General features: G+C 45.6%; 1 protein-coding gene across 1 annotated transcript in view; it reads right to left on the bottom strand.

Annotated features, from left to right (window-relative positions):
* Positions 1–17,103, bottom strand: part of LOC147684198 (mucin-4-like) — a 135,369-nt gene extending 118,266 nt beyond the window's left edge. Inside the window, exons 1-2 of the mRNA XM_086942610.1 lie at positions 16,991–17,103; positions 947–1,080 (exon numbers count right to left, since the gene is read on the bottom strand). Coding sequence (XP_086798736.1) covers positions 947–1,080; positions 16,991–17,084 — 228 coding nt within the window. The 5' untranslated portion in view covers positions 17,085–17,103. The remainder of the gene's footprint in view (positions 1–946; positions 1,081–16,990) is intronic.
* Between the last annotated feature and the right edge of the window lie 10,818 nt (positions 17,104–27,921).

Raw genomic sequence — 27,921 nt, 5'->3', positions numbered from 1 at the left:
ATTTGTAACATTGTGGCGGGCGGTGCTGAAAACACCGCCCGCCGCAATGCTAAAAATGCATTTTGTGCGTTTCCAAGCACATCATGACAGGCACCGCGTGGTGCCTGCCATGTTGTACCCCCTTCACCCTGGGGGCCCGCAATGGGCCCCCAAAGCAGACCGTATGCCTTGCCGCCGTGGAAAGGCATAGGACCGCAGGCATCGTAATATGGTTGGCGTTGTCTCGCAGACACCGCCACCATATGTACGCACTTTTTCCGCCTGTCGCAAAGGTGACCGGCGGAAAAGCGGCAGACGGTCTTCCTGTCCGCCGCAGACCCCCAGCCATCCTAATGTGGCGGGGGTCATTTCAGTGAGGATGGCGGATGGATTGCCACCGCCATCCCGGCGGGGGCAATCCGTCTGCCATCCTAATCGGCCCCTATATTCTGTCCAATCGATAGTCATAACCTGATACTCTCAGCCTTCACATCCACTCCTTTGTATCATACTGAGGTTGTACATGAAGCATACAGTTAGGTTAAAATACATTCCTGATTGTGCCTCAGAATACTGAATCCTGAATAGCTTTTGCATGCATTAGTTTTTGGTGATGCCTCTAATTTACCCATCCTTGTAAATCTGGGGCTACATCAAAAAGCAATAAGTATTGTGGTGGAATGCCTACAGCAAAACCCATCGCAAGTCCCTTACATCCAGAGACCTGTGTGAAAGGGTCCTAAATTCACAAAGCGGTGTTAACGCCACTTTGTCAATATGGTGCAAGGCATTTCGCCACCAGAACATTGAAAAAAGTGACGTTCCAGTGGCGCAATCCCCCTATACAGATGCCCCTTGTTCGTTAATATAGTTGTGGGGATATTCTGTCTAATCTATATTCAAAATTGGATATTCCCAGCCTCCATATCCACTCCTTCATACAAGCATACAAGTAGGTTACACTCACATAGAGAGATTGATACAGTTGCTTTCCAAATGGGAATCCAATGTCAGGCTTGAAAAGGCGTGAATTGAAATTCCTATCTCTCAAAACAAATTCGACATCACCAGCACGTGATCCATAGGTGTATAGATTAACAGCTGCAATAACAGAAAGAAACATTTAAAATGTAGCCTAGAACATGGCTTTAAATGCAAATATTTTCCTTTATATATTTCACATTATGTTCTACATTTCACAATGGAATAAGCTTGCCTTGTCTTGGTCAATATTTTTCAGGTACTTGTAAATAATCTGATATAATGAATGTGAGGAATTTAGGCACTAGAAACACTGAGTCTGAAACAACAGTCTGCACACGAGCATAGTGCAGTCAAATTCCCTGATAAGATTTGCGAATTCTGGTAGGCCCAGCAGTGTGCCTGGCACCAATCTATGCTCATTGCTTATTGTCGGAGAAATGCACACAGATATGTGCCCCCTACCTTTCTTCTGTCTTTTTGTGAACTATTGATGTTGAGCCCTATGAAAAACACTTACAGGGCATGATACACTGCTCTCTATTTACATTGAAAGCTCTATTCCACAAACATTCTTGCAAGACCTTAGCGGGTGTTAGACCTGTCATCCTTCGGTTGGCCTTCCCCCAAATTATTTGTCTACTTACCTTCAATTTTTGCTGAATTTTGTTTTTGTTGGTCTTAGGACTCTGTGCACTTTACGACTGCTAACTAGTGGTAATATGCTTGTACTCATTCCCCTTAACAAGGTTTGATTGCTATATACCAAATTGGTATATTTTATTTACATATCATCCCCTTTGTAGTGGCATACCATATAGCTGAATAATACTCAAAAACGATTCCGACTTGACTGGGTGAGAGCTTTCTGCTTGATTCAGAGACTCTGTCCCTCACCACCCCTTGTTGTAAATATTTTTGTCCACCCTAAGCGTGGAAGGGTATTCTCAGATGTGAGACCCTTGCTCATTGCACCATCAGGATTCAAGCAAACCGGGCCGAAGACGGCTGTAATGCCAGAAACCGGTCCCCGGGAGCTTGTTTCCTTCCCAGTGTAAGAATTGGCTTTTGTAGTTTGGTTTGCCCTGTTCCCATCATGCACTGGGACAGGAACAGACTAATTTGCATACAGCCAGGTTCTGAAACTGGGATGGTGCAGTCAGCTAAAACACGGTGTTGGATCTAGCCCTGATCTCTTGACTGGGTGAGAGCTTTCTGCTTAATTCAGAGACTCTGTCCCTCACCACCCCTTGTTGTAAATATGAATAATACTCAAAGGCAAGGATTATAACTGTTGATGGTAGGATACAAACTCAGCCAGGCCTGCAGGACTATATAAGCCTCTCTTAATGCAGGCACACTGAGATCCATGGCTTATATATTGGAGCAAAATTGATCCATTCATGGGACAGCATGGCTTATTCTTTTTAACTTAGCTAGTTCTTACGGTTTACACTTTGCTTTTTTTTAATTGCATTTGCATGGTAAGATCTTATGGTTTTATTGGAAGAAGATGTTCCTTGCAATGGTTCTAATTAACAAAACAAGAAAACAAATAAACTTGAAACTTATAGCCAGGGTCTGTCAAATGAAATGTTACCAGTGGGCCTGTAGCACTGATTGTGACATCCAGGTAAGTAACTCTCCATAACGATTCCCAGGCCTTCCATTGCAGCGTAAATGAAGTGTTACACTACCATGTCGACTTGCCATTTAAACCCCCTTTTAGTACATATGTCACCACTAAAGTAGGCCCTAAGTAGCCTGTAGGGGAGGCTGCTTTATGATTAAAAGGTTGGGCATGTCTTATCACATTTTACATTTACTGGAAGTGAAAAAAACTCCCAAAATCATTTTTTACTACTGTGAGTCCTACAACTTCAGTAGGATAAAATTGGATATGCAGTAATTCATATTTGGGAGCAGGTGAATATATCATGTTTGGTACCTATAAAATTGTAATTATAAACCCTCTTAAATGGTAACGTCTGATTTTTCATTACAATTTTGAAAATGCCAGTTTTAGAAAGTTATAATAATACTGCCTAACCAGGCAGAGAACGCTGTGCACTGTGCAAACTGGTCAAATAGGATACTAATAAACAAATAACATGATAAACCAATAATGATATCAACTATGGTAGTTTTCAAAACGTACTTAATATTCATTCTTATTCATTAAAACAACAGTTTGACAAGAGATTATATACAATCATTGGTCCATTGCTTCATGAACCCAGTAGGTTCGTGCGAATCATACAAATACAATTTAATCAGATCGTAGAAGATTCTTGACAACAGCCCGATGCATTTCGGGACAATAGTGTCCCTTCTTCAGGGGAAATCTGTAAAAGCAAAAACTGTCTCTCAAAGATGTATATCTGCACTGCATGTGCACAAAAATGAAAACAGTATAAAAGCACAAGGCCATGAGCGGGCCACAGAGTTGTGAAAAAGATGCTGAAAATACATAGGGCGGAAAATATCCTCCCAAGGGTGCTCAATGCATAGCCATTGAAAAAAGGAAAAATCACGAAAAGCTTCCCGAGATAGTCCCGTGAGGCCAGCCCTGTAGTTGAGCCCTGCTTCTTTACCTGCACCCAAGACTATCTGAAGTGACTCCAAAGACTAGGTTGCTGGCCTCCTATTCAGAACCAAAGGGACATAAAATGCTCCTGCACCTAGACCCAGCCTAAGTGAGTACTGAACCCCCAAGAGGTGTCCCACCAGTCCTGGAACCTTGGTTGGTGTGCTAAATGCCCAGATGGGCAAATCCCAAACCTTTGGCCAAAAACTGCCTTAGGAACCAGGAGGAGACCAGGTGCTTCATTGTTCAGATTTACTTTGCTGCATGTCCAGCTATGTTCCTCTGCACTGCAGCAAATCCTTTTCAGCGGTCCTTCACCAAAAGGTTATCTGAACTCAAGAAACTGTCTTTGGCTACAACCCTTTACCTCATCTTGCTGGAGATTTTCAGCTTCCATTTAAAGCAACTGAGGGGTCGATTACGATGTCATCAGGACTCCAAACGGCATTCGATTTTTTAAGAATCTGATTCAGAACCCGCCTTTTCGACCGACTTGGACACATTTCCCAACGAGTGATTGCGATGGCTGGGAAGCGTTCAAACTGTCCGACTCGGTTCCGAAAGTCATTGGAAGTAACCAAGCCATTTGGAGCCGTATCATAGAAGTTTGTGGAGCACATTTCCAAAAGAGCGATTAGGATGTCCAATTTGGACAGCTTTTCCAAATTGGTGGTTCCAAAATGAATCGGCTGTTGGAATCTGACTTTGGGGGCCCATAACAGGTCCCCCTTCACCCAGGACCCTCAAAATCAGGTCCGTGGGTGGCACCATGGGGTGTCTGCCACAGGGTGCACAATTATCCCCAACAACCCCTTTCTTCAATGGGAGCCTATGTATTCGGTCTGAACACACGCTCCATTGAAGTCAATGGGAGACTGACCAAATCGTATCTGGAACCATGCGGATGCATCCAAATTGCTCGGTCGGACTCCCCCGATCTGAGTCGTTCGGAAAGCATTATGGAACCTATTTGTTGGAATGCTTTCCTGATAACATCGTAATCAACCCCTAAGTCTGAATGTAGAAATCTTCACTGCAGCTTCGACCTAAGGCCATCCGACATCAAAGCTCCCTCCTTGGACACCTTTTGCAGCTTTGCCGAACTGGAATTTACCTTTTCAGATATTTTTTTTAAAGAATTTTTCTAAGTTCGATTGTGAACGCTGACCGGTCCCAATCCCCTTCCTATATCCGAACCACGTTCCATTGCAGTCAGCCTTAGCTTTCAATTTTGGCCCCTATTTTGCAAGTCTAGATCCCCGCAGTTGGCACTTTGGTTTTTTAGGCACTAGATTTCACTTAAAACTTTAAAAATCTATAGCTCTGGTTTTACTGTTAGCATGTGTATTGTTTTGGTGTCAAATCATTTCTTAAAATGTATTCTATTTTCCGAAATTGGTTTGGCATTTTTCTTGTGTTGTGTTTCATCTTTATTGCTGTTTGTGCTACATACATACCTAAAACATATCTTTTAAGTTAAGCCTGACTGCTGCTTGTGCCAAGCTGGCTAGGATTAAGCACAGGTTAATTTTGTGACTTTTTGTGGATCACCAGTGTGCAAGGGATTGTGGCCTTTGCTTGACCCAGGTCAACCAACAACCCAAATACTCAGAGTGGGTTTATTGAATTGTATTGCTACCACTAACCTGCTACACTTTGCTTTTCCACATAGGTACCATGAATAGAAATGTACTTATTCACATACGTATATTTATTTTAGCCATTTGAAAAGTGCTTCAAGAGCTTTGAGAGCCATAAGGAATAAAATAGTGTTAGTTATACACAAATATTGCGATTCAAGAATATTGTTGTCAAGAATATAGATTTTTTTCGAAAAGTAATATTGTTTTTAAGAATATATATCTTTTTCAGTAATATAGTTGTAAAAATATAATTGTAAAATTATTTCAATGTGTTTTACTTCATATATTATTTTATGTGTTTTACTTCATATATTATTTTATGTGTTACTATTGCTTGTATAATTGTTAATTTTTGTAAATATAGTTTGTAATTTTAAGTAGGATTGTTTGTATGTAATTGTTAATAGTAATCTATAGTGGCACAGTGGATTGTTGGGGTTTTAGGGTCATAGGGTGGCCAGTTAATTATGTAATGTTGATTCATTATTTGACTTTAATTAATGATGTGATTAATTATGCAAATTATGTAATGTTGATTCCTTTTAGTTATGTTTAAATACAAAAGTTGCTAGATTTGTAAGGGGCTTGGATTGGAAGGTAACTAAGGAATAATTAATCAACTGTCAATTATTAATTTAGCATTACTTATTAAATTGATTACTAATTAGGTAAATTGTATAATACTTGCCTATTTTAATTAATTTTAGGGGTGTGTTACTGGGTTTATACGGGTATGGTATGAGGAACTAATTAAGTGATGATTAATAATCAATTAATTATACATTTTTCAATAAAGATTTAAATGATTATTAATTATGTAAATGTCCTAAAACTTACATATTTTAGTTTTATTTTAGGCAAGTGTTGCTAGGTTTGTAGGTGTGTTCGGTGGGAAGTTAATTTGACAACAATTAACTAATAATTAATTATTAATTGGTATTTATTTATTTAATTTATTATCAATTATTTAAATGATACTACACTTATCTTTTTTATTTAGATATATTTTGCTAGGTTTATAGAGTTGTGGGCAGTAATATAACTATAAATTAATGAAATACATTTTGTTATTGATAATTCATTATTCAATTGATTATTTAATTGTTTTTATTTTTTAATAAATGCTTATATATTTAATTTTTGTTAAGGAGTTTTATAACAAGAGTTTAAAATATATGTTTTCTACGTTGATAAGTTTAATCAAATATGCAATGTGTTTGAAGTGAAGTACGTTCCCTACTGTTGCTCGGGCTGGAGTGAGAATAGTGAATGTATTCCTTCCTAAGTCCAACATTTTTCCTATTTATGGACAGACTGGAGTGGGAGTAATCAATCTTACCCCTCTGATACCCAACACTCTCCCTTCTGAGGGCTGCTAGGGGATTGGAGTCTTGGGTGACAATTAAACTATAACTTAATTAAATAACGTTTTGTATTGGCAAATTAATTTTTTTTTTATTTAAAAAAAAAAAAGACCTTTATTGACCATTTGCACATAGCTTCTGGCCTACAACCTCTGGGGCCGGCCGCCACTTTATCGTATGTATGTATTATACATTTGATTACACAGCCTGTATGCCACCAACCCGGAGGTGCAGTGGCGTTGAACATTTACATGTGCAGTTGGTTCGTGCTCAGCGTGCGGATATTGACAGGCCTTCTTTTTTTTATAACAATAAACAACATTAACATGAAGTTGCCACTTTCGGTCAGTCAATCTACCTGAAATGGGTGTAACACCCCCAGTCCGGTTTTAATCACCAGGCGTCCATTTTGTGTGTGTAGATCTAAGACCACTCAGGGTGCCCATTAGCGTTTGCCATACTCAATAGGTGATTCTACAGGACAATCAGTTAGTACCTTCCAGTCCTTCTCTCCTTCTCTTCCCTTCCCCTTCATAGAACTAGGTATTCCCTCGGGTTTCCATCCTTCCCTCCCCCACCTCCCTCCCTAGTCGTCCCCGCCCTCTTCATCCGATGTCAATATGTCTTCTTCTTCCAGCGGTTCACATATGTCCCCCCTGTACACGTTCCATAGGGTCCAGATCTTGTTCCATTTACGTGGGCATGCTCTACTGGTGTATACTGTTCACTTTATGATCATAACCCTGCCCATGTTGGAGCACCATTGTGTCAGTGTCCGGGTATCTGCTGCTCCCCATTTCTGCGCTATGTCGCGTTTAGCTATCATCATGCCTATAATGGACCATTGTTGTCCATGTCGAGTAAGGTCATTGGGCCCCCATATGTTGAGCAGGCACTTCTGTGGTTCGGGAACCAGCGATATCCCAAGTGTTTGAGACATGGTACGCATGATTTGTCTCCAGAACTCCTGAATGCTAGGGCACTCCCAAATAGTATGAAATAATGTCCCCTCTTCCCCACACCCGCGAAGGCAATACGGATGTTGCGCCCTTTGTATCCTGTGGAGCATCGTCCTTGTGTAGTACACCCTATGTAAGATTTTGAGCTGTATAAGCCGAAACTTTGCCGAAACGCCAGCCTCCTTAGGTGACGCCAAAGCTTCATTTCATTCGGACTCCTCCATTTCGCCTAGATCTTCCACCCATTTGTCCCTCAGTTTTATTGTTGGATCCATTAGGTTATTGAGCAGTTTGCGATACGTGAGTGACGTCGCCCTTTCCTACATATAACCCGTAAGGAGGCGGTCCTCGAGGGGTGATGCCTCCGGGATTTTCGTGCCACTTGGAATGACTGATAACAGAGCGTGTCGTACCTGTATGTATCTAAACAGTTCCGTGGGCCCCAGCTCATACCTCCGCCGCAATTGGTCAAATGGGATCACAGTGTCTTTTTCCCACAGATCCCCCACTGTAGACAGACCAATGGTGTCCCACAGTGCGAACCCCTTACTACGCCTCAGGTTGCCCAGCGCCCGCGTGTCCCACAGGGGAGTAAGTTTTGTAATTTTCCCTTTCTATCCCAGTTTGCCATCCCATCCTTGTGCTGTATGCCTCAACGTTACCGTAAGCTTGGTGGGCCCCGTGAGTGGGCGCACTTTTCGTTGGTTGTAGAGAAGAGCCAGTAAGTTATTAGTACCCAGCTGGTCTCTGTCCGCCCTATACGCTGGGTCTTCCTGAAAGTACATGTAGCCACTGGTTGATGGGCTTCAGTTGGGCAGCCCAGTAGTAGAGTTGCAGGTTTGGCAATGCAATCCCACCATCGTACCACCCCCTGTGCAGTTTGGCCTGGGCTATTCGTGCCGGGCGGTTGATCCACATGAGGCCGGCTATCGACGCCGACACCCTCCTAAAGTATCTTGCGTCTACTGGGTATGGAGTACTCTCTAGGATATAAAAGAATCTGGGCAAGGACATCATCTTGTATTGTGCCGCTCTGCCTAGCAATGTCAGTGGCAGCGCCGCCCAGAATTTAACGTCCTGTTTCAGTCGCTCCAACGGCGGTGCAAGGTTCTTCTGGAAGAACTCAGCCGGATCCTTTCTCACATGGACGCCTAAGTATTTAAACGAGGTCCCCGCCACTTTTAGAGAGCATGTGCCGCCCAGTGTGGGAGTCGAGCCTTGCAACACATATAGTTCCGACTTACTCCAGTTCAGAGTGTACCCCGATATCTTCCCTTGCTCGTCGCATAACGACAGCAGCGCCGGAATACTCCGTTCCGGTTCCGTCAGATATACCAGCATATCATCTGCGTACAGAGACAGGCGGTCTTCCCATCCCTCCGACCAGGTAATCCCCTTCAGCAGTGAGGTGGAACGTATCCAATTCGTCAATGGTTCTATTGCGATTGCAAAGAGCAGTGGCGACAGGGGACAGCCTGACGTGTTCCCCACCCTAGCTGGAATGTTCAAGAAATATGGCCATTTGCCACCACCTGTGCTACAGGCTCAGTGTATAATAGCCGGACCCAGGCCACAAATTTAGGGCCAAGCCCCATGTGTACCAGGACCTCGAATAAATACTGCCACTCCACCATGTCAAATGCCATCTTTGCGTCTAGCGCCAGTACAACTGCTTTTTCCGATAGTGTGTCTGCTCGAGCAATCACACTGTGCACCCTGCGCAGGTTGAGGGCAGTATTCCTGTGTGGCATAAAGCCTGACTGATCGGGGTGTATGAGTTGCGGGAGATGAGCCATCAGCCGGGTGGCAAGGAGTTTAGCCAAGATTTTAACCTTGTTTTAACAAAAAGGGGTAACCCTGTGTCCCTCAGAACCTGGGTATGTGTGATTAAAGCAAAAAGTGGTTCTGTCGGTGGCGTAACAAATTACTTTAAGTAAAAGCTATGTTAGCTCATAATATATTGAAAAGAATGACAATCAATTACATTCAATTACACCTCTCTGAGAACAAATTTAGTTCAAAGCTTTTATATAGGAAAAAGTCACAATTATAATACACTGGAATTTCTTCATTCCATTTCAGTTTCAATAAATGTTAAAAACATGTGAAGAGTGACTGTTGGTGAACAAAGTGAATAGTGCAAAAAATTCGGTGACACTTATTTACAAATTCATACAGTATTATACACGGGTGAAAGGGGGAGGAAAAGTTTTGGTTTGGCGGTCAGAGTTCTGAGTAAATGCTCCAAGGAAACAGATGGTTACTGCCCCTGTTCCCGGAGGTTTCTTGAGCAGTATTATGCGTCGACGTTTCGACCCTTAAGTGCCCCGATTGGTGGTCACGGCGGGTCTTTATCAAGACAGGGGAGGGGGGGGACCTGGAAAGAAATGAGAGGGGGTTTCAGAGAGGTGTGGAACAATGTTTATACAAATTGAATTGTGTGAGCACAATATACTCACAGGGGGTCTGGAATCGCAGGAGGGAAATATCGCACCCTGGAGGGAAGCCCGAAGGTCAATCTGAGGGAAAGGTGGCTGAGATGAGTACCTTGCCAATATGAAAACTCATACATGGTAACTAGGCCGGTACTGTTTGGTATAATTCATGCACAGCCTACATGTGGCTAGTGAAGCCATAAAGCGAGTGAGGTATTTAAGGGCGGTGCAAGGTGGAATTGATCCCTGAGGAGTGCCTAGTAACGTGCATCTATGGAAAAGCGCCCGTTTGGGGTGAAAACGGCAAGAGAATGCCAAGCGCTCGTGGTGATTGAGTCAAGCACTCGTGATGAAATTAGACTGCAAGCTAAAGACGGCATGTGACTAACGTGCATCTATGGAAAATGTCAGGCGCCCGTTTAGGCTGAAAGCGGCAAGAGACTACCAAGCGCTCGTGGTGATTGAGTCAAGCACTCGTGATGAAATTAGACCGCAAGCTAAAGAAGGCATGTGATTAACAAGCGCTCGAGGTTAATAAGCGAAACTCCCGTGGTGGAATTACGAAGAGGATCGTAATGAACTTAGTGCCTAAATACGTGATCAATATATACAAATGCCTGGGTTGGATCATCTGTACTAAATTACAACTAAACAGTGCCTATGTCCGGAACGACGAGGCTTACCCCGAGTCGAAGGAGATATGTGCTATCTCTTGAAGAGCCGAGCACCATCTGTCAATGTAGCTAACATAGCTTTTACTTAAAGTAATTCGTTACGCCACCCGACAAAGATTTTAACCTCAGCATTGAGAAGGGAGATAAGGCGATACGATGTGCACTCTTCTGGCTTTTTCCCAAGTTTGGGGATGGCGACGATGGTCGTCGTTCATTGATCCAATGGAAGTTCGGCCCTATCCAAGCTGTCTGTGTACATAGCCAACAGGGGTCCACTGAGGCTCTCTGATGCCGTCTGATACCATTCTATCGGGATACCATTTGGTCCCGATGCCTTTCCCGGCTTGATGGCATGTATCGCCCGTTGTATTTCCTCTTCTGTGATGTCCGCCTCTAGCTCCGTCGCCGCTTCCGGCGTAAGTGTCTGATGTGGGATGTGTTCCAGCGCTGCGCGTGCCATCTCTGCTGACACCTCAGTGCCTGGTGTGTATACTGCCTCAAAATACTCAGCTAGGGTCTCCACTATCTCCTCGGGCTTGTGTGCACCTGGCCCTGTTTGTCACAAATGCGCTGTATTCCCCTGGCGCCACCCCCCCTCTTGTCTAGCCAGGCCATCAGTTTCCCTGCCTTATCCCCTATGTCATATATTCTGTGGGCAGTCTCTGTTGTCTGGTTCATTGTCTGTTGCTTTACATTTTCCCTATACTGCTGTTGCTTTAGGAGCAGGGCATGAGATGTTTTCGACGTAGGGCTCGTTTCATGCGTCCTATTTGCGGCGTGTAGGGCCAGTTCCAACTCGGACAACTCACGCTGTCTCTCTCTTTTATGACCCGTTATGGATGTTATAGCCTGTCCTCTCAGCACCGCCTTGTATGCCTCCCACAAAATAGTGGGGACTGTACTTACTCAGTGTTCTCCGCAAAATAGTGTGACGTAGTCATCTTGAGTGCATTTCGCACCTTAGGAACCTTAAGATTTGACGCATGAATTGGGTACATTCTCATACGTGATTTCTCTTGCGTAGATAATGTGAGTGTAACCGGGGAGTGATCTGATATGCCCCTAGGGTGTATATCAACAGTTTCCAAGTATTGTATCCCCTCTTCTAGCGCTAAAAAATAGTCAATCCGTGACAGGCTATTGTGTACCATGGAGTGGTAAGTGTATTGCCTCGCGGCAGAGTGTGTGTATCTCCATATGTCGATTAGCCCCATTGCAGTCAAAAATCTCTGCATCCGTGAAGTGCCCCCTGCTTGGGTCAGGTCCGGGAACCTATCCACTAGGAAGTCTACTGCTGCATTAAAGTCCCCTCCTATTATTATGTCACCCTCGGGTAGGTCCAATAAGAATTCACCCAGTGCCGGAAACGTGACCGAGTGCAATGCCGGGGGTATATATACTGATACTACATTAAGGAGCCTCCCTTCCCACTGCCCCTGTATTGCTGCAGAACAACCCTGTGCATCTAGCTTAGTGCTTAGCGTGATGAAATGTGCTGATTTCCTAATTAATATGCCCGTGCCCCAGAACCTGTGGTAAACTCTGAATGTACCGCCATTTTGTAGCCTTTTCTGTCAAGAGCCTTGGTTGTACCCCCGGTGAGATGTGTCTCCTGAAGGAGTACCAGATCTGGTCCCTGTCTTCTCACTGCGTTCATTACCAGCCCTCTCTTTATCTTATCTCCTAATCCCCTCACATTCCATGACATGAGCCGGAGAGGCACCACTCGTGATCTCAGCAGCCCCTCCTCAGGTGTCTGTACTTGAGGGTCTTGCATTGTCTGGCTCATATCTGTGACATTGTAAGTCGGATCTTATTTCTGGGGTGCATCCGGCAAGTGCTCGGTTGAAACCGTCCCTATGTCCTGTTACGTAGTATGACCTTATTCGTGGAACTTCAGCAACTTCTAAACTAACCCTCCCCTCCTCCCACCTCCCTGCCTCCTTGCTTAACGGGCCTTCAACTGCCCGCCTCCCCAACATAGCAGAGTGCTTAACCCATCCCTTTAACAGTTTACTTGCGCGCTGGGGTGGAATATACTCCGGAGCAGGCAACCTCCCTGTCCTCCTCTGAGCTACCCAGGCTTGAGTCCAGGCGTGTCCGTTATGCAGAGTTCTTTAGTTTACAGCATAGTGTCCAAACACCGAAGCATCAGGATTCCACTCCTCCTTCTGCTCCCTGGAATTCGGGCGTTGGTGACTGATTCACTCCCCCCCTTCCGGACATTTGTGATCCTGCTTGACTATGGTCCCGGTGGTTTTGGGTGTTTTTGTTTGAGCAGTGAGCTTGTCCTGCGGGCCTCCATCCCTCCAACCAGTCCTGAGCCATTTCCGGCGTTTCAAAAAACCACACCTTGTCCTCTGCTACCACCCTAAGACGCGCCGGGAACAGCATTGAGTAGGGCAGTTCTTTAGCCCGTAGCGCCCTCTTAACATCCAGGAAAGTTCTCCTCCTACGTGCCACTTCGGCAGTGTAGTCCAGAAAGAAGACGATCGTGGAATTTTGGATTTGAATGGCCGAAGAGATCCTCACTGCCTGTAGAATAGTATCCCGGTCGCGGAAATTAAAAAGTCTCACCAGGACTGGTCTCGGGGGTGCTCCTGGTTTTGGCTTCCCACCGGGTACCCTATGGGCCCTCTCCACCGAGAAGAAGTGTGAGAGGCCCTTGGGGTTTAACTGTGTCTTAATCAGTTCTTCCACATAGAGATCCATTGCCCCTTTACCTTCTGATTCCGGAATTCCCAGTATTCGGACGTTGTTCCTGCTCGAGCGCCCTTCCTGATCGTCCATCTTTTCTCTGAGGGATTTGTTCTCGGCCACCATCTTCTCCATTGCCACTTGCAGCTCGGATACATCTTCCACCAGGGATTTCGTCACCACCTCCACTTGCTTCACTCTCTCATTCATTTTTTGGAGGTCTGCTCTGATCAGGGTGACCTCTGTATCCGTAGCTCCCACCGTGGTTTGCACCTGTGTCAGTGCATGCATCACATCTTCTAGTGTTGCCTTTTTCATGCCTTCCCCTTCCTGTGTTTTCCCCGTGGAGTTGCGAGGTTCTGCCTGAGGAGGGTTGGTTTTATCGTAGGCGAACTTGTCTAGTTTGGCCTGCGTTGAGTTATGTTTGGATCCCCTGCCCGCCATAATCTTTCTTGGGGCCACCTCACACCCTCGCTGTGTAGTTGCTGTGTCCCTAGGATCCTCCTGTGAGTCGCTTCCTTTCCTCTCCGATCACAGCCTCCGGGTCGTTTGAGGGCCTTTGCTCGCCAGTGCAAGACGTGGAATGAATCGGCACTGTGGGATATGCGCCGAGCTCTCTAGGAACGTGTCTCCCCTCGAGGTGGTAATGTGTCAGTGAAACTCTCGCCAGTCTTCCCCAGGACCCCTGTGTCTGCGCATGGGTATGCTACTTGCAGCGTCCTTGTAATCAGCAGCTGCCTGCCCAGGGCACTGGTCACTATCTCCCCTTCTGCTTCCCTTCCGGGCCCCTCCACGAGGAGATGTGCTGCTGTACTTCAGGCGGAGCTTACTGTTCCGTGGCTTCGGCCTTCTCACGGGTGTGATCTCTGTTCATTTAGTCCGTTGCCACCCGCCTGCATTATATCACTTCCCGGGCGTGTCAGTACCTTCCAGCTCCTCACCTGCGTGACGTCCCTGCTCAATATCGTGTCACCTGGGGTCAAGAGTATTAGCGGGTCCAGTTAGTGGCCGAACACGATTTGGGCATTATGCCCCGTCACTAGTGGGCTCAGTTTTATGACAGACCCCCACCACCTTGGTCTGCCCGTGTGTCTTTGTTCGTGCCTCCCCCTACCTCTCCGGTGTCTTCTCCACAGTACCGGGAGGGTGGGGGCCTCAACGCTTCTACACTCTTATGCCTCTCGCCGTGTGGGTTGCGTCCCGCTCCCTCCGTTCTCCCGGGAGTTCGGGGCGTTATTGCTGCCTCCAGCCTGCCTAACGGTCTCTGTGAAGTTTCACTCCCTCCGGTACTCTCTGTTCGGCGGCCGATGCTGTTGTAGCTCCTTCCGTCACCAGCGCTGCTCTTCGTTTTGATTTCAGCGCCACTTCCGGCGCCGGTGCCCCGTCTCCTCCTCTCTTCCGCTCAGGTTACTCCTGAGGGACAGTCCGCTGCTTGCCGCCTCCTCTAGGCCCCGCCTCGCTGGATTCCAATTTTTGCGTTTCCCGGTGTCGGCCGGCTTTCACATTTTCTCCGCTGGGCACCGCCTGGTCCTCGACCTGGTTCGCCCCTTCGGAGTGTGGTTAGTGACGGATTAGTGTGCCGTATTGTTGTGGGGGATCACCTCGCTCCTAGAGCTCCTCAGCTAAGCCGCCGCCATGATCGGCTGCTAGCCACGCCCCGACAAATTAATATTGAATTAATTATTAATTATGCTTTTGAAAATAAAATATACATATTTAATGTTAGTTAATAATGTTTCTAATACGAGTTTAATATATATATGTTCAATGTTAATAGAGTTATTTGAATATGCAATGTGCTTAAAGGAGAGTACTTTACCTACTGTTGTGCAGACTGGAGACGGAATAGTGAGTTTAATCCTTCCGAAAGCGAACATGTTCCCTACTGGTGCGCAGACTGGAGTGGGCGGAATAAATCTTATCCTCCAATGCCCAACACTCCCCCTACTGTTTCGCAGACTGGAGTGGAAATAGGTAATCTTACCCCTCCAAAATCCACCACTTTTCCTACTACTAAATGTGCTGTTTAGAGTGGAAATAGTAAATTTAACCCTATCATAGTTCAATACTTTCCCTACTGATACACTGACTGAAGTAGGAAAGATCTAGGGGCATATTACCAACAACTAGCGATAATTTTTGTCTCAAACTTGTTTAGAGACAAAAATTATCGCCGCACATCGGCGATTTTTATCGCAGATAAACCTTGCTATTAGCAAGGTTTATCGCAAATGCGATAAAAAACGGCCGCAATGCATGAATATCGCTGAAAAGTCAGCGATATTCATGCATTATCGAGCAAATGCTCTTAGCCATGTTATCCACCTCCCATTGGATAACATGGCTAAGAACTGCTCAGAGCAGGTGTTAGCTTTTGGAGATATTCGCGCTTAGCGCGAATATCTCCAAAAGTTTTAATAGGAGATAGCGATGTTAGGGACTGTTTTCAGTCGCTAACACCTTGGCACGCCCACTTTGCATGTCATTAGTGATAAATATCACTGACATGCAAAGTGGGGCCCAAGATGGTCGCTATCTCCTTTTAGCTGTCACTAACTGGTGTTAGCGACAGCTTGGTAATAGGGAGATAATTTTATCTCCGCTTTCTTGGCTTTTAAAGCCAAAAAAGCGGAGATAAACCCCCTTGATAATATGCCCCCTAATGCCTTCCCTACTGTTGTTTAGACTAGAGTGGGTATAGTACATGTTACTCCTATGACGTCCAATACATTCCCTTCTGTAGCACTGACTAGAGTAGAAATAATAAATCTAACCTCTCCGAAGTCCAAAACTTTCCCTAGTGTTGTGCTGTTTGAAGTGGGAACAGTAAATTTAACGCTGCAGAAGCCCTACACTTTCCCCATTGTTGCATAAACTGGAGTGGTAGTACTATATCTAATGTTCCATGACTCTTTTTTGTTTTATATTAAAAAATGTTATCCTAATATATACTATTTAGATGGTTAGATAGATAGATGGATGCATATAAATATGCAGCACACATTAGAAAAAGAAATGTCTCAGAGGATTGTTTTTGTGGAGGTAGGTCTCCTTCCTCCACAAAAACAATCCTGTCTGCAAGACAGGTACACTTGCACAACATGCAAGGGTGACTGCGTTGGTGTTAGGCAGCAGTTTATGTGCCAGTGCAAGGAAAAGACAGTAATGCGCTGTATGATGTTAAATACATCACATTCCTGCCTTTTCCTTTCCATACAGTTCAGCACAGCAAGGTGGCTTGCTGCATTAACGTTTGATAAATCAGTCTCTAGATGTGTGGTTGGATTTACTTCTATTGGTACTTTTATTGGGCTTTTGTACCGGAGTTAACATTATCAGCTGTAAAAGGGCTGTGCTTTCAGTTGGAGTGGTGGCTATACTTGCAGCACAACAAATATTAGTAACAGACTCCTAGAACATGCTGATCTAGAGCCTGGTAACATAATTTCAATCCACATTTGCCATGCTTTTAGCTATTAGTATGAGTTATATCCTCATTTACAATTGGGTGGCAGATGTCATATGCCCCACCAGCCCACTGCTTGATCCATTGCCTAATCAGTAAATATCAGCATTCAAGCACCCCTTCCCAACCACAATGTCAAAGGCCAAAAATGTGAATTCTTAAATGCAATGTTTAAAGTAATCAGACTTAAATAGTTTGTACTTACCACCAGTTGCAGTATCCCTTGTGGTAGGTGTTGATGCACTTGTGGATGTTGTGCTAGATATTGTGCTTTTTATAGTTGATTGTGTAGTTGACATTGAATGTTCTGTAGATATAGCAGAAGTCACACTAGGAACAGTTGTATCAATTTTGATTATTGATGATGAAGTTGTTAGTTTAGTTTTGCCTGTTGATATTACAGACGTAACACTTGTAAGCAAGGCAACCGGGGCTTTAGTGGTTACTGATGTCTTTGTCATTGCTTGGTCTGTGGCATTGATTGAAGTTACATTAGGAACAGTGATGGGGATTTTGATTTCTGTGGATGCACTAGGTATATTGGATTTTCTGGTGGAAATGGCAGGATTAAAACTAGTATGTATGATGACTGGAGGTAGAGTTGTTACTGCTATAGTTGACTTTGTTTGGTCCGTGGCTTTAACTGAAGGTACATTCTGAACAGTGATGGGAATTCTGCTTACAGTTGACTCTGTAGTGGTGTCTGAATTATTTTGTATAGTGGTAGAAAAGGAACTAGGAAATGAGAAATGAGGAGTTGTGGTAGTAACTATTGCAGTAGACTGTGTTTGGTGTGTTGCATCAGGAACTGTCATGAGAGTTCTGTCTCCAGTTAAGTTTATTTTGTTTGTAAATGTACTTGTGGCTATTGTGGTAGATAGTGTGCTTGTTACTGTTGGTTGTGTAGTTGACCTTGGTTGTTCTGTTGATATAACAGAAGTCACACTAGAAAAAGTGGTATGGATTTTGCTTATTGACAATGTGTGGTGTGTGGTATTAAATGAACTCACATTAGAAACTGTCATTAGAGTTTTGCCTGCAGTTGGTATTATTGTTAAGCTTGTTTTGTTTGTAGAGGTACCAGAAGCCGCACTAGTAAGTATGGCATTAGGAGTTATGGTGGTTCCTGCAGAAGATGGCGTTGGGTTTGCAGTTTTAATTAAAGTTACATTAGGAACTGTGACGGATGTTATTCTTACAGGTAAAGTGGTAGTGATGTTTATTATGCTGGCTATTGTACCAGAAATAGGACTAGTTAGCAGAACAGTTGAAGCTGTGTTAGTCACTGCTATGGTTTGGTTTATTGTTTTATTTGAAGTTATGTTCAAAACCGTGATGGGGATTGTGCTCACTCTTGGTGCAGTTATTATGTTTGTTTTGTTCTTTGAGGTAGTGAAACTAGAAGTAATCAAGATGTCAGATACTGTGCTAGTTAATGTGGTAGTTGACCCTGCTTGGTCTGAGGTTAAGCCTGAAGTGCTCTTTGGAACTGATATAGGAATACTACCTATGGGAGCTGTGAAGGGATTTACACTTACATTTGATGTAGTGGAAGTGTTTGTTGTTCTTGTTGATTTAGCAACAAGAGAACTACTAAGCAAGAAATCAGATGTTGTTTTATCTGCTCCCACAGTTGACTTTGCTTGGTTTGTAGTTTTAATTGATGTTACATAAGGAACTGTGATGAGGGGTTTGCTTACAGTTGATAGTGTACTTTTGTTTGTTTTTTCTGTAGATGTTTCAGAAATAGCAGCACTAAGCAAAGCATCACTGGTCATGTGAGTTACTGAAGAAAATGGCTTTGTTGGAACTGTGGCTTTGATCGAAGTTACTTTTGGAACTGTGATGGGGATTTTGCTTACAACTAATGCAGTAGTTCTGTTTGCTTGGCTTGGTAATGGACCAGAAACAGCACTAGTCTTCAAGACAATGGTGGCCTGGGTATTTGCGGTTCCAGTTGATGTTGTTTGATCAGTGGCTTTAACTGACATTACATCGGGGACTGTTATGGGAATTCTACTAACTGTTGATGGATTTGTTATCTTTGGTTGACTTGTTGTACCAGAAATTGCTCTGGTAAATAAAGCATCGTGGGTTGTGGAAGTTGCTGCAGTGATTGAGTTTGTTTGTTGCGTGGTTTTAATTGAAGTTATATGAAGAACTGTTCTGGGGATTTTACTTGTAGTTAGTGTGGATATTATGCTTGTTTTGCTCATCAGAGTGTCCGAATTCTCACTAGTAAGCATTGTGGCAGGAGCTGTGAGAGTTACTACTCCAGTTGACTTTATCTGATTTGTGGTCTTAACCGAAGTTACGTTCAGAATAGTGATTGGGATTCTGCTGACAGTTCCTGCGCTTGTGATATTTGTTGTGTGCATTAATGTATTGAGAGAAGCACTAGTTAAAAAGTCCATAGGTGGGGTGGTACTTAATGCTATTGTTGACTTTGTTTGGTCTGTGTCTGTAACTGTAGGAGCATTAGAAACTGCAATAGGAATTGTGCTTTTAGTCGATGTTGCAGTGATGCTTGTTTGTTTTATTTGTGTTGTAGAAATATCATTTGTAGACAAGCCATCAAAGATTGTTGAAGATAAAGCTTTTGTTGATTCCGTTAGATTGATGGCATTAACTGAACCTGCAATAGTGACTGTTGTTGCCAAACTTCTTTGCTCTGTAACTTTACTTGTGGTTAATTGAGAAATTGTAACCATAGTTCTGCCTGCTGTTGATGTTGTAGGAGTAAGGGTTTTGTACAGAGATGTACCAGAATCCACATTAGTTACCAATACTGTTTCTTTAGAAAATGTGACAGGGATTGAGTTTGCAAATGATGAGTTAGTTGTGATTGCTTTGTTTGTTGGTGTGGCAGTTCTCCCTGCATTTGTGATAGCTGCATCAGCTGTTGTATTGCCTCCTTGTGATTGCGAACTGGCTTGACTAATTGTAGATTTGATTATGCTGCTCTCTGTTGCTAGTTTATTTGAGATTGTTGAACTCATGTTTGTTTCAGAAATTAGATGTGTAGATGTGACAGGGATTGTGTTTAGTGATGCTGGACCGGAGGTGATATGAGCATCTGAGATGGGGGTTGTCCTTACAGTGGAGAAGGTAGTTTGTGCTCCCTGATTTGTAGGTGTAACTAATTTTGTTGAGAATGAAATGTCGATGTCTGCAGTTGTTGAGTTATTATTGACTCCTTGTAGCTGTGAGCTGTCTTTAGTGACTACAGATGAGATTGGGCTGGATTTCATATGTAGTACAGTAGAGAGTGCTCCATTTGATGAAACGGCAGAAGATAAACTACTCACTGTGGCTGTGCTTTTTGCTGCTGAAACTGTTTTTGTAGTTGAATTCATTCCAGAATTGCCATAATTTGCTGTAATGTGGGTTGTGTTTGTAATATGGTTAGTAGCTCTGCTTGTAGCAGAAACTGCATTTGTCATAGATTCCTGGCTGGTGGGCATTTCTGGAGTATGATTTATTATTGTTGTATTGAGTTCATTGTTCTTTGCTGAACTGGCATTGTTGAATCCACGTGTGACCTCTTTACTGCTGCCACTCATTGTAGAAGCTGGAGTTGTGCTTGTGGCTGCTGTTTCTAGGGTTGAAATCTTATTGCTGTGAAATGATGTCACGGCAGTGCCTGATATGCTACTCCTCATCATGGTAACACGGGTATAAATGAACGGAGATAATGTTGTCTTTTTTTCAATTTCACGTCCTGTTGTCTCTGTGGCTCTGGCATTGGTCACTTGAGTAAAAATGATGCTGCTCGAAGATGTCATTGTTGAGCTCTCGTTGCTATTAAACAACGCTGATGTGGCACTTATCAGCCCTGTTGAGTCTCCTGTGGAACTAGCAATTTCAGTTCCACTTGCTGAATATGTAGTCTCATCTGCCATCACTGGTGTAGTTGTATTCATGCCTGTTTAATAAAAAATGTTGGGCATTAGAGGATGTATTCTAACATATTGATTACAAATTCTATGGGATTGCTTTTTACAGATGCCCATGCTTGAACTAATGCAGACCAGGGCTTCTTGGTACATTGTTGGTACATTATTTGAAAGTAATGAACACAATTAAAGAAAGCTGAATAAATTCTGATTAACTGAATTTTTACAGTACTTTCAACAACTTCACAAAAGTTATCACAGAAACTGCTCATTAATTTGTGGATTTTTCAGAAATTAAGGGGCATATTATCAAGGACAAATTATTGCCGTTCTGGTGCTAACATGGGCTTCTATGGGAATTAACAAGGGCGTATTATCAAGCCCATTATCGCCGTTTGATCGGCAGTTTCCTGCCGATAAAACGGCGATAATTTTAACACTGGTCTTTGATATAATTCCCCTATGTCTTCAATTGCTCCTCTTGGTACATTTGTGTTTGCATTCTACAATGATGAACACTATGGGACCGATTACGATTTCGGTCCGAAAGCATTCCAACTGACTCGGTCTCAGATCGAATTGGATTTGTGGAGTCCGCCAAACAATTAAGATGTTTCCCAACACCGTTCGGGAAGACTTGCATTGACTTCAAAGGGAGTCTGAGTTCCGAGCGGGAAAACACAGGCTCCCATTGAAAAATGGGGTGGTTGTGTAAAACCATGCACCTTCTGGCGGGTACCCCATGGTGCCTGGCACACTGTGCATGGTTGAAAATGGGGGTCCCTTGGGTAACCCCACGGGACTGGTTTAGAAGCCACGGTTGAGGGGGGCCTGCTACGGACAGCCGATCTGTGTTGGACAAACTGATTCAGAAAGGCTGTCCGATTCTGACATCTGATTGCTCGATCGCAAAGGCCTGTACGAGTTGGCTCAGAACAACTCGTTTCCTCTGCATGCCGTCTGGAACCGGGTCGGAAAGTCTGAACGCTTTGCAAACCTTGTAATCGGTCATTCGTAAACCCTTCCGAATCAGTCAGAAAGACGGGATCCGAATCGAATTCGGAAGACCCAAATCCAATTCAGAAGAGCCTTTCCAAACAACATCGTAATCGATCCCTTTGAGGATGTGGAAAGAAATTTAAGACAATGGCTCAAAATTGTATGTGTCAGAACACTAAATAATTAATAATTTGTGACATTTTCCGCATCACCATTCGTGTGCTCAAAAGTAGACATTTTTAAAGTCAGACTCTAGACACCCGAGTTACAAAGCTTTATGTTGATAAGTAGTTGTGTTTAATAAGTCTTGTATTATGAATGTATCCTTAATTTCCAGAACTGAGACACACATGTAAAGATTGATGGCTATACACCATCCACTATGGCAGCAGAGAGATGATCTCTGCAGCCAGGTGAGACTGTAATAGGCTATATTTAGAGTTCTCCACACAGCAGATGGGGATTTCTGTGCCTTCAGAGCGCCACTGCCTGGATGACACCAGTGAAGTTCACTAGTGCTTTGCTGTGCAAGCACCTTGGACACTGCCATATTACAGCAAAGCTTTTTGTTTTCTGAAAACAAACTCTCAGAGCAGGAGTTCCTTTACGAAAAATGCAAAATGAATGTTCCTGACAACATGGGTTCCTGTGCTGTAGTTTATTTGCTATCCTCTTTGGGAAGGCCCAGCTTTCCTTGGTATTCCCAAACAGGGGAAAATGTGTTGATATGACTGCACTAAACAGGGTAGATAGTCTGAGGTTCTTTGACTGAAAGCTGAATGTTATTTGTGTCATTGGTCAAAGGTTTCCACTAGTACAACCAGTTCATACTCTGTTAGCTGAAGCATGGCAGTACCCCCTACCCTAAATAGAGCGGGAGAACTACGAGTTTGACTGACAGGGTATCCTGTCGACGGGAACATGTTATTGCAACAGAGACTGATAGGGGAACACTATTTGAACAGAGACTGACATAAGCACGGTATCTGAACAGTCACTGGCAGTTCCTGATAGGATTATGATATTTGAACAGTGACTGACAAGAGCATAGTATTAAAAAAGTTGCTGACAGGATTGCAGTATGGGAATATTGGCTGACAGTATTGCTGTCCTTGAACATTGGCTGACAAGAGCGCGGTATTGGAAAAATGGCTTACAGGAGTTTTGTACTAGAACTGTGGCTGACAAGAGTGCAGTACTTGAATAGTGGCTGAGAGGATTGCTGTACTGGAACAGCGCCTGACAAGAGTGCAGCATTGGAAAAGTAGCTGACAGGAGTTCTGTACTATAACTGTGGCTGACAAGAGTGCAGTTTTAGAATAGTGGCTGGCAGGAGCGCTGTACTTCAACAGTGGCTGACAAGAGTGCAGTATTGGAAAAGTGGCTGACAGGAGTTTTTTTTACTTTACCGCCGAACCAGCGCCCCCCACCACCACCCTCTGCACCTTGACCCCTGTCATCACCGAAGACACCACCCGCATGATGAACACCATCCACTCAGGCTACCCTACTGACCCCTGCCCACACCACATCTTCAACAAAGCCTACTCCATCATCGCACCCCAACTCCGGTACATCATCAACAGCTCCTTCGCATCTGCCACCTTCCCGGAGAGCTGGAAACATGCCAAGCTGAGCGCCCTCCTGAAGAAACCCACCGCGGACCCCACGGACCTGAAGAACTTCCGCCCCATCTCGCTCCTCCCCTTTCCAGCTAAAGTCAACGAGAAGACCGTCAACAGACAACTCTCCGCCTTCCTCGAGAACAACGGATCCCTCGACCCCTCACAGTCCGGCTTCCGAGCAAACCACAGCACCGGGACCGTCCTCATCCCAGCCACCGACGACATCAGGTCCCTGCTCAACAATGGGGAAAAGGCTGCCCTCATCCTCCTGGACCTCTCAGCAGCCTTCGACACCGTCTGCCACCGCACCCTGATACAGCGCCTCAGCAACACCGGAATCCAAGGAGCGGCCCTAGAGTGGATCGTCTCATTCCTCACCGGAAGAACCCAGAGAGTCCGCCTCCCCCCGTTCCGATCCGCGGCCACCGAAGTCATCTGCGGCGTCCCGCAAGGATCCTCACTCAGCCCCACCCTCTTCAACGTCTACATGAAACCTCTCGCAGCCATCGCCCGCCAACACAACCTCAACATCATCTCCTATGCCGACGACACCCAGCTGATACTCTCCCTCACCAACGTCCCCGCCACCGCCAAAGCCATCCTCCAGGAAGGAATGAAATATGTCGCAGAATGGATGAAGATCAGCCGTCTGAAACTGAACTCAGACAAGACGGAAGTCCTCATCCTCGGACACTCTCCCTCCGCCTGGGCCAACTCCTGGTGGCCCCCTGCCCTGGGCAGCGCACTCAAACCAACGGACCACTCACGCAACCTGGGCTTCATCCTGGACTCCTCCCTCACGATGACCAAGCAAGTGAACGCCGTCTCATCATCCTGCTTCAACACCCTGCACATGTTCCGAAAGATCTTCCGATGAATCCCCACCGAAACCAGGAAGACGGTCACCCAGGCCCTCGTCACCAGCCGTCTGGACTACGGGAACACCCTCTACGCTGAAACCACACCCAAACTCCAGAAAATACTCCAGCGCATTCAGAACGCTTCAGCACGACTCATCCTGGACATCCCTCACCACAGCCACATCTCCGCCCACCTGAAAGACCTGCACTGGCTCCCCGTCAACAAGAGGATCACGTTCAGACTCCTCACTCACGCACACAAGGCTCTCCACAACATGGGCCCGAAGTACCTCAACAGCCGCCTCACTTTCTACACACCCACCCGCCAGCTCCGTTCCGCCAGCCTCGCCCTCGCCACCGTCCCATGATTTCGGAAATCCACCGTCGGAGGAAGATCCTTCTCCTACCTGGCAGCCAAGACATGGAACTCCCTCCCCACTCACCTATGGCTGACCCTGGATCATCTCTCCTTCAGGAAACAACTCAAGACCTGGCTGTTCGAGCAGTAGCGACCCCCCCCCTCCCTCCTCAGCGCCTTGAGACCCTTACGGCTGAGTAGCGCGCTATACAAATTCTGTGATTGATTGAATGATTGATAGAACAGTGGCTGACAAGAGTGCAGTTCTAGAATAGTGGCTGACAGGATTGCTGTACTGGAACAGTGGCTGACAAGACCATGGTATTGGAACAATGCTGACAGGAATGCTAGGTTGGAGCAGTGGATGACAAGGGTGCAGTATTGGAATAGTGGCTGACAGGATTGCTGTACTTCAACAGTGGCTGTCAAGAGTGCAATATTGGAAAAGTGACTGACAGGAGTTTTGTACTAGAACTGTGGCTGACAAGAGTGCAGTTTTAGAATAGTGGCTGACAGGATCACTGTATTTCAACATTGGCTGACAAGAGCGCGGTATTGGAAAAATGGCTTACAGGAGTTTTGTACTAGCACTGTGGCTGACAAGAGTGCAGTACTTGAATAGTGGCTGAGAGGATTGCTGTACTGGAACAGCGCCTGACAAGAGTGCAGCATTGGAAAAGTAGCTGACAGGAGTTCTTTACTATAACTGTGGCTGACAAGAGTGCAGTTTTAGAATAGTGGCTGGCAGGAGCGCTGTACTTCAACAGTGGCTGACAAGAGTGCAGTATTGGAAAAGTGGCTGACAGTTTTTTTTTTACTAGAACAGTGGCTGACAAGAGTGCAGTTTTAGAATAGTGGCTGACAGGATTGCTGAACTTCAACAGTGGCTGACAAGAGTGCAGTATTGGAAAAGTGGCTGACAGGAGTTTTTTTACTTTACCGCCGAACCAGCGCCCCCCACCACCACCCTCTGCACCTTGACCCCTGTCATCACCGAAGACACCACCCGCATGATGAACACCATCCACTCAGGCTACCCTACTGACCCCTGCCCACACCACATCTTCAACAAAGCCTACTCCATCATCGCACCCCAACTCCGGTACATCATCAACAGCTCCTTCGCATCCGCCACCTTCCCGGAGAGCTGGAAACATGCCAAGCTGAGCGCCCTCCTGAAGAAACCCACCGCGGACCCCACGGACCTGAAGAACTTCCGCCCCATCTCGCTCCTCCCCTTTCCAGCTAAAGTCAACGAGAAGACCGTCAACAGACAACTCTCCGCCTTCCTCAAGAACAACGGATCCCTCGACCCCTCACAGTCCGGCTTCCGAGCAAACCACAGCACCGGGACCGTCCTCATCCTAGCCACCGACGACATCAGGTCCCTGCTCGACAATGGGGAAAAGGCTGCCCTCATCCTCCTGGACCTCTCAGCAGCCTTCGACACCGTTTGCCACCGCACCCTGATACAGCGCCTCAGCAACACCGGAATCCAAGGAGCGGCCCTAGAGTGGATCGTCTCATTCCTCACCGGAAGAACCCAGAGAGTCCGCCTCCCCCCGTTCCGATCCGCGGCCACCGAAGTCATCTGCGGCGTCCCGCAAGGATCCTCACTCAGCCCCACCCTCTTCAACGTCTACATGAAACCTCTCGCAGCCATCGCCCGCCAACACAACCTCAACATCATCTCCTATGCCGACGACACCCAGCTGATACTCTCCCTCACCAACGTCCCCGCCACCGCCAAAGCCATCCTCCAGGAAGGAATGAAATATGTCGCAGAATGGATGAAGATCAGCCGTCTGAAACTGAACTCAGACAAGACGGAAGTCCTCATCCTCGGACCCTCTCCCTCCGCCTGGGCCAACTCCTGGTGGCCCCCTGCCCTGGGCAGCGCACTCAAACCAACGGACCACTCACGCAACCTGGGCTTCATCCTGGACTCCTCCCTCACGATGACCAAGCAAGTGAACGCCGTCTCATCATCCTGCTTCAACACCCTGCACATGTTCCGAAAGATCTTCCGATGAATCCCCACCGAAACCAGGAAGACGGTCACCCAGGCCCTCGTCACCAGCCGTCTGGACTACGGGAACACCCTCTACGCTGAAACCACACCCAAACTCCAGAAAATACTCCAGCGCATTCAGAACGCTTCAGCACGACTCATCCTGGACATCCCTCACCGCAGCCACATCTCCGCCCACCTGAAAGACCTGCACTGGCTCCCCGTCAACAAGAGGATCACGTTCAGACTCCTCATTCACGCACACAAGGCTCTCCACAACATGGGCCCGAAGTACCTCAACAGCCGCCTCACTTTCTACACACCCACCCGCCAGCTCCGTTCCGCCAGCCTCGCCCTCGCCACCGTCCCATGATTTCGGAAATCCACCGTCGGAGGAAGATCCTTCTCCTACCTGGCAGCCAAGACATGGAACTCCCTCCCCACTCACCTATGGCTGACCCTGGATCATCTCTCCTTCAGGAAACAACTCAAGACCTGGCTGTTCGAGCAGTAGCGACCCCCCCCTCCCTCCTCAGCGCCTTGAGACCCTTACGGCTGAGTAGCGCGCTATACAAATTCTGTGATTGATTGAATGATTGATAGAACAGTGGCTGACAAGAGTGCAGTTCTAGAATAGTGGCTGACAGGATTGCTGTACTGGAACAGTGGCTGACAAGACCATGGTATTGGAACAATGCTGACAGGAATGCTAGGTTGGAGCAGTGGATGACAAGGGTGCAGTATTGGAATAGTGGCTGACAGGATTGCTGTACTTCAACAGTGGCCGTCAAGAGTGCAATATTGGAAAAGTGACTGACAGGAGTTTTGTACTAGAACTGTGGCTGACAAGAGTGCAGTTTTAGAATAGTGGCTGACAGGATCGCTGTATTTCAACAGTGGCTGACAAGAGTGCAGTATTGGAAAAGTGGCTGACAGGAGTTTTTTACTAGAACAGTGGCTGACAAGAGTGCAGTTTTAGAATAGTGGCTGACAGGATTGCTGTACTTCAACAGTGGCTGACAAGAGTGCAGTATTGGAAAAGTGGCTGACAGGAGTTTTTTACTAGAACAGTGGCTGACAAGAGTGCAGTTTTATAATAGTGGCTGACAGGATTGCTGTACTAGAACAGTGGCTGACAAGACCACGGTATTGGAACAATGCTGACAGGAATGCTGGGTTGGAGCAGTGGCTGACAAGGGTGCAGTATTGGAATAGTGGCTGACAGGATTGCTGTACTTCAACAGTGGCCGTCAAGAGTGCAATATTGGAAAAGTGACTGACAGGAGTTTTGTACTAGAACAGTGGCTGACAAGAGTGCAGTTTTAGAATAGTGGCTGACAGGAGTTTTGTACAAGAAAAGTGGCTGACAAGAGTGCAGTTTTAAAAT

Source organism: Lissotriton vulgaris, chromosome 11, assembly GCF_964263255.1.
Source record: "Lissotriton vulgaris chromosome 11, aLisVul1.2, whole genome shotgun sequence".
Taxonomy (NCBI): Eukaryota; Metazoa; Chordata; class Amphibia; order Caudata; family Salamandridae; genus Lissotriton; species Lissotriton vulgaris.
Note: the sequence above shows the minus strand (reverse complement) of the source record. Positions and strands in the feature narration are given on the sequence as shown.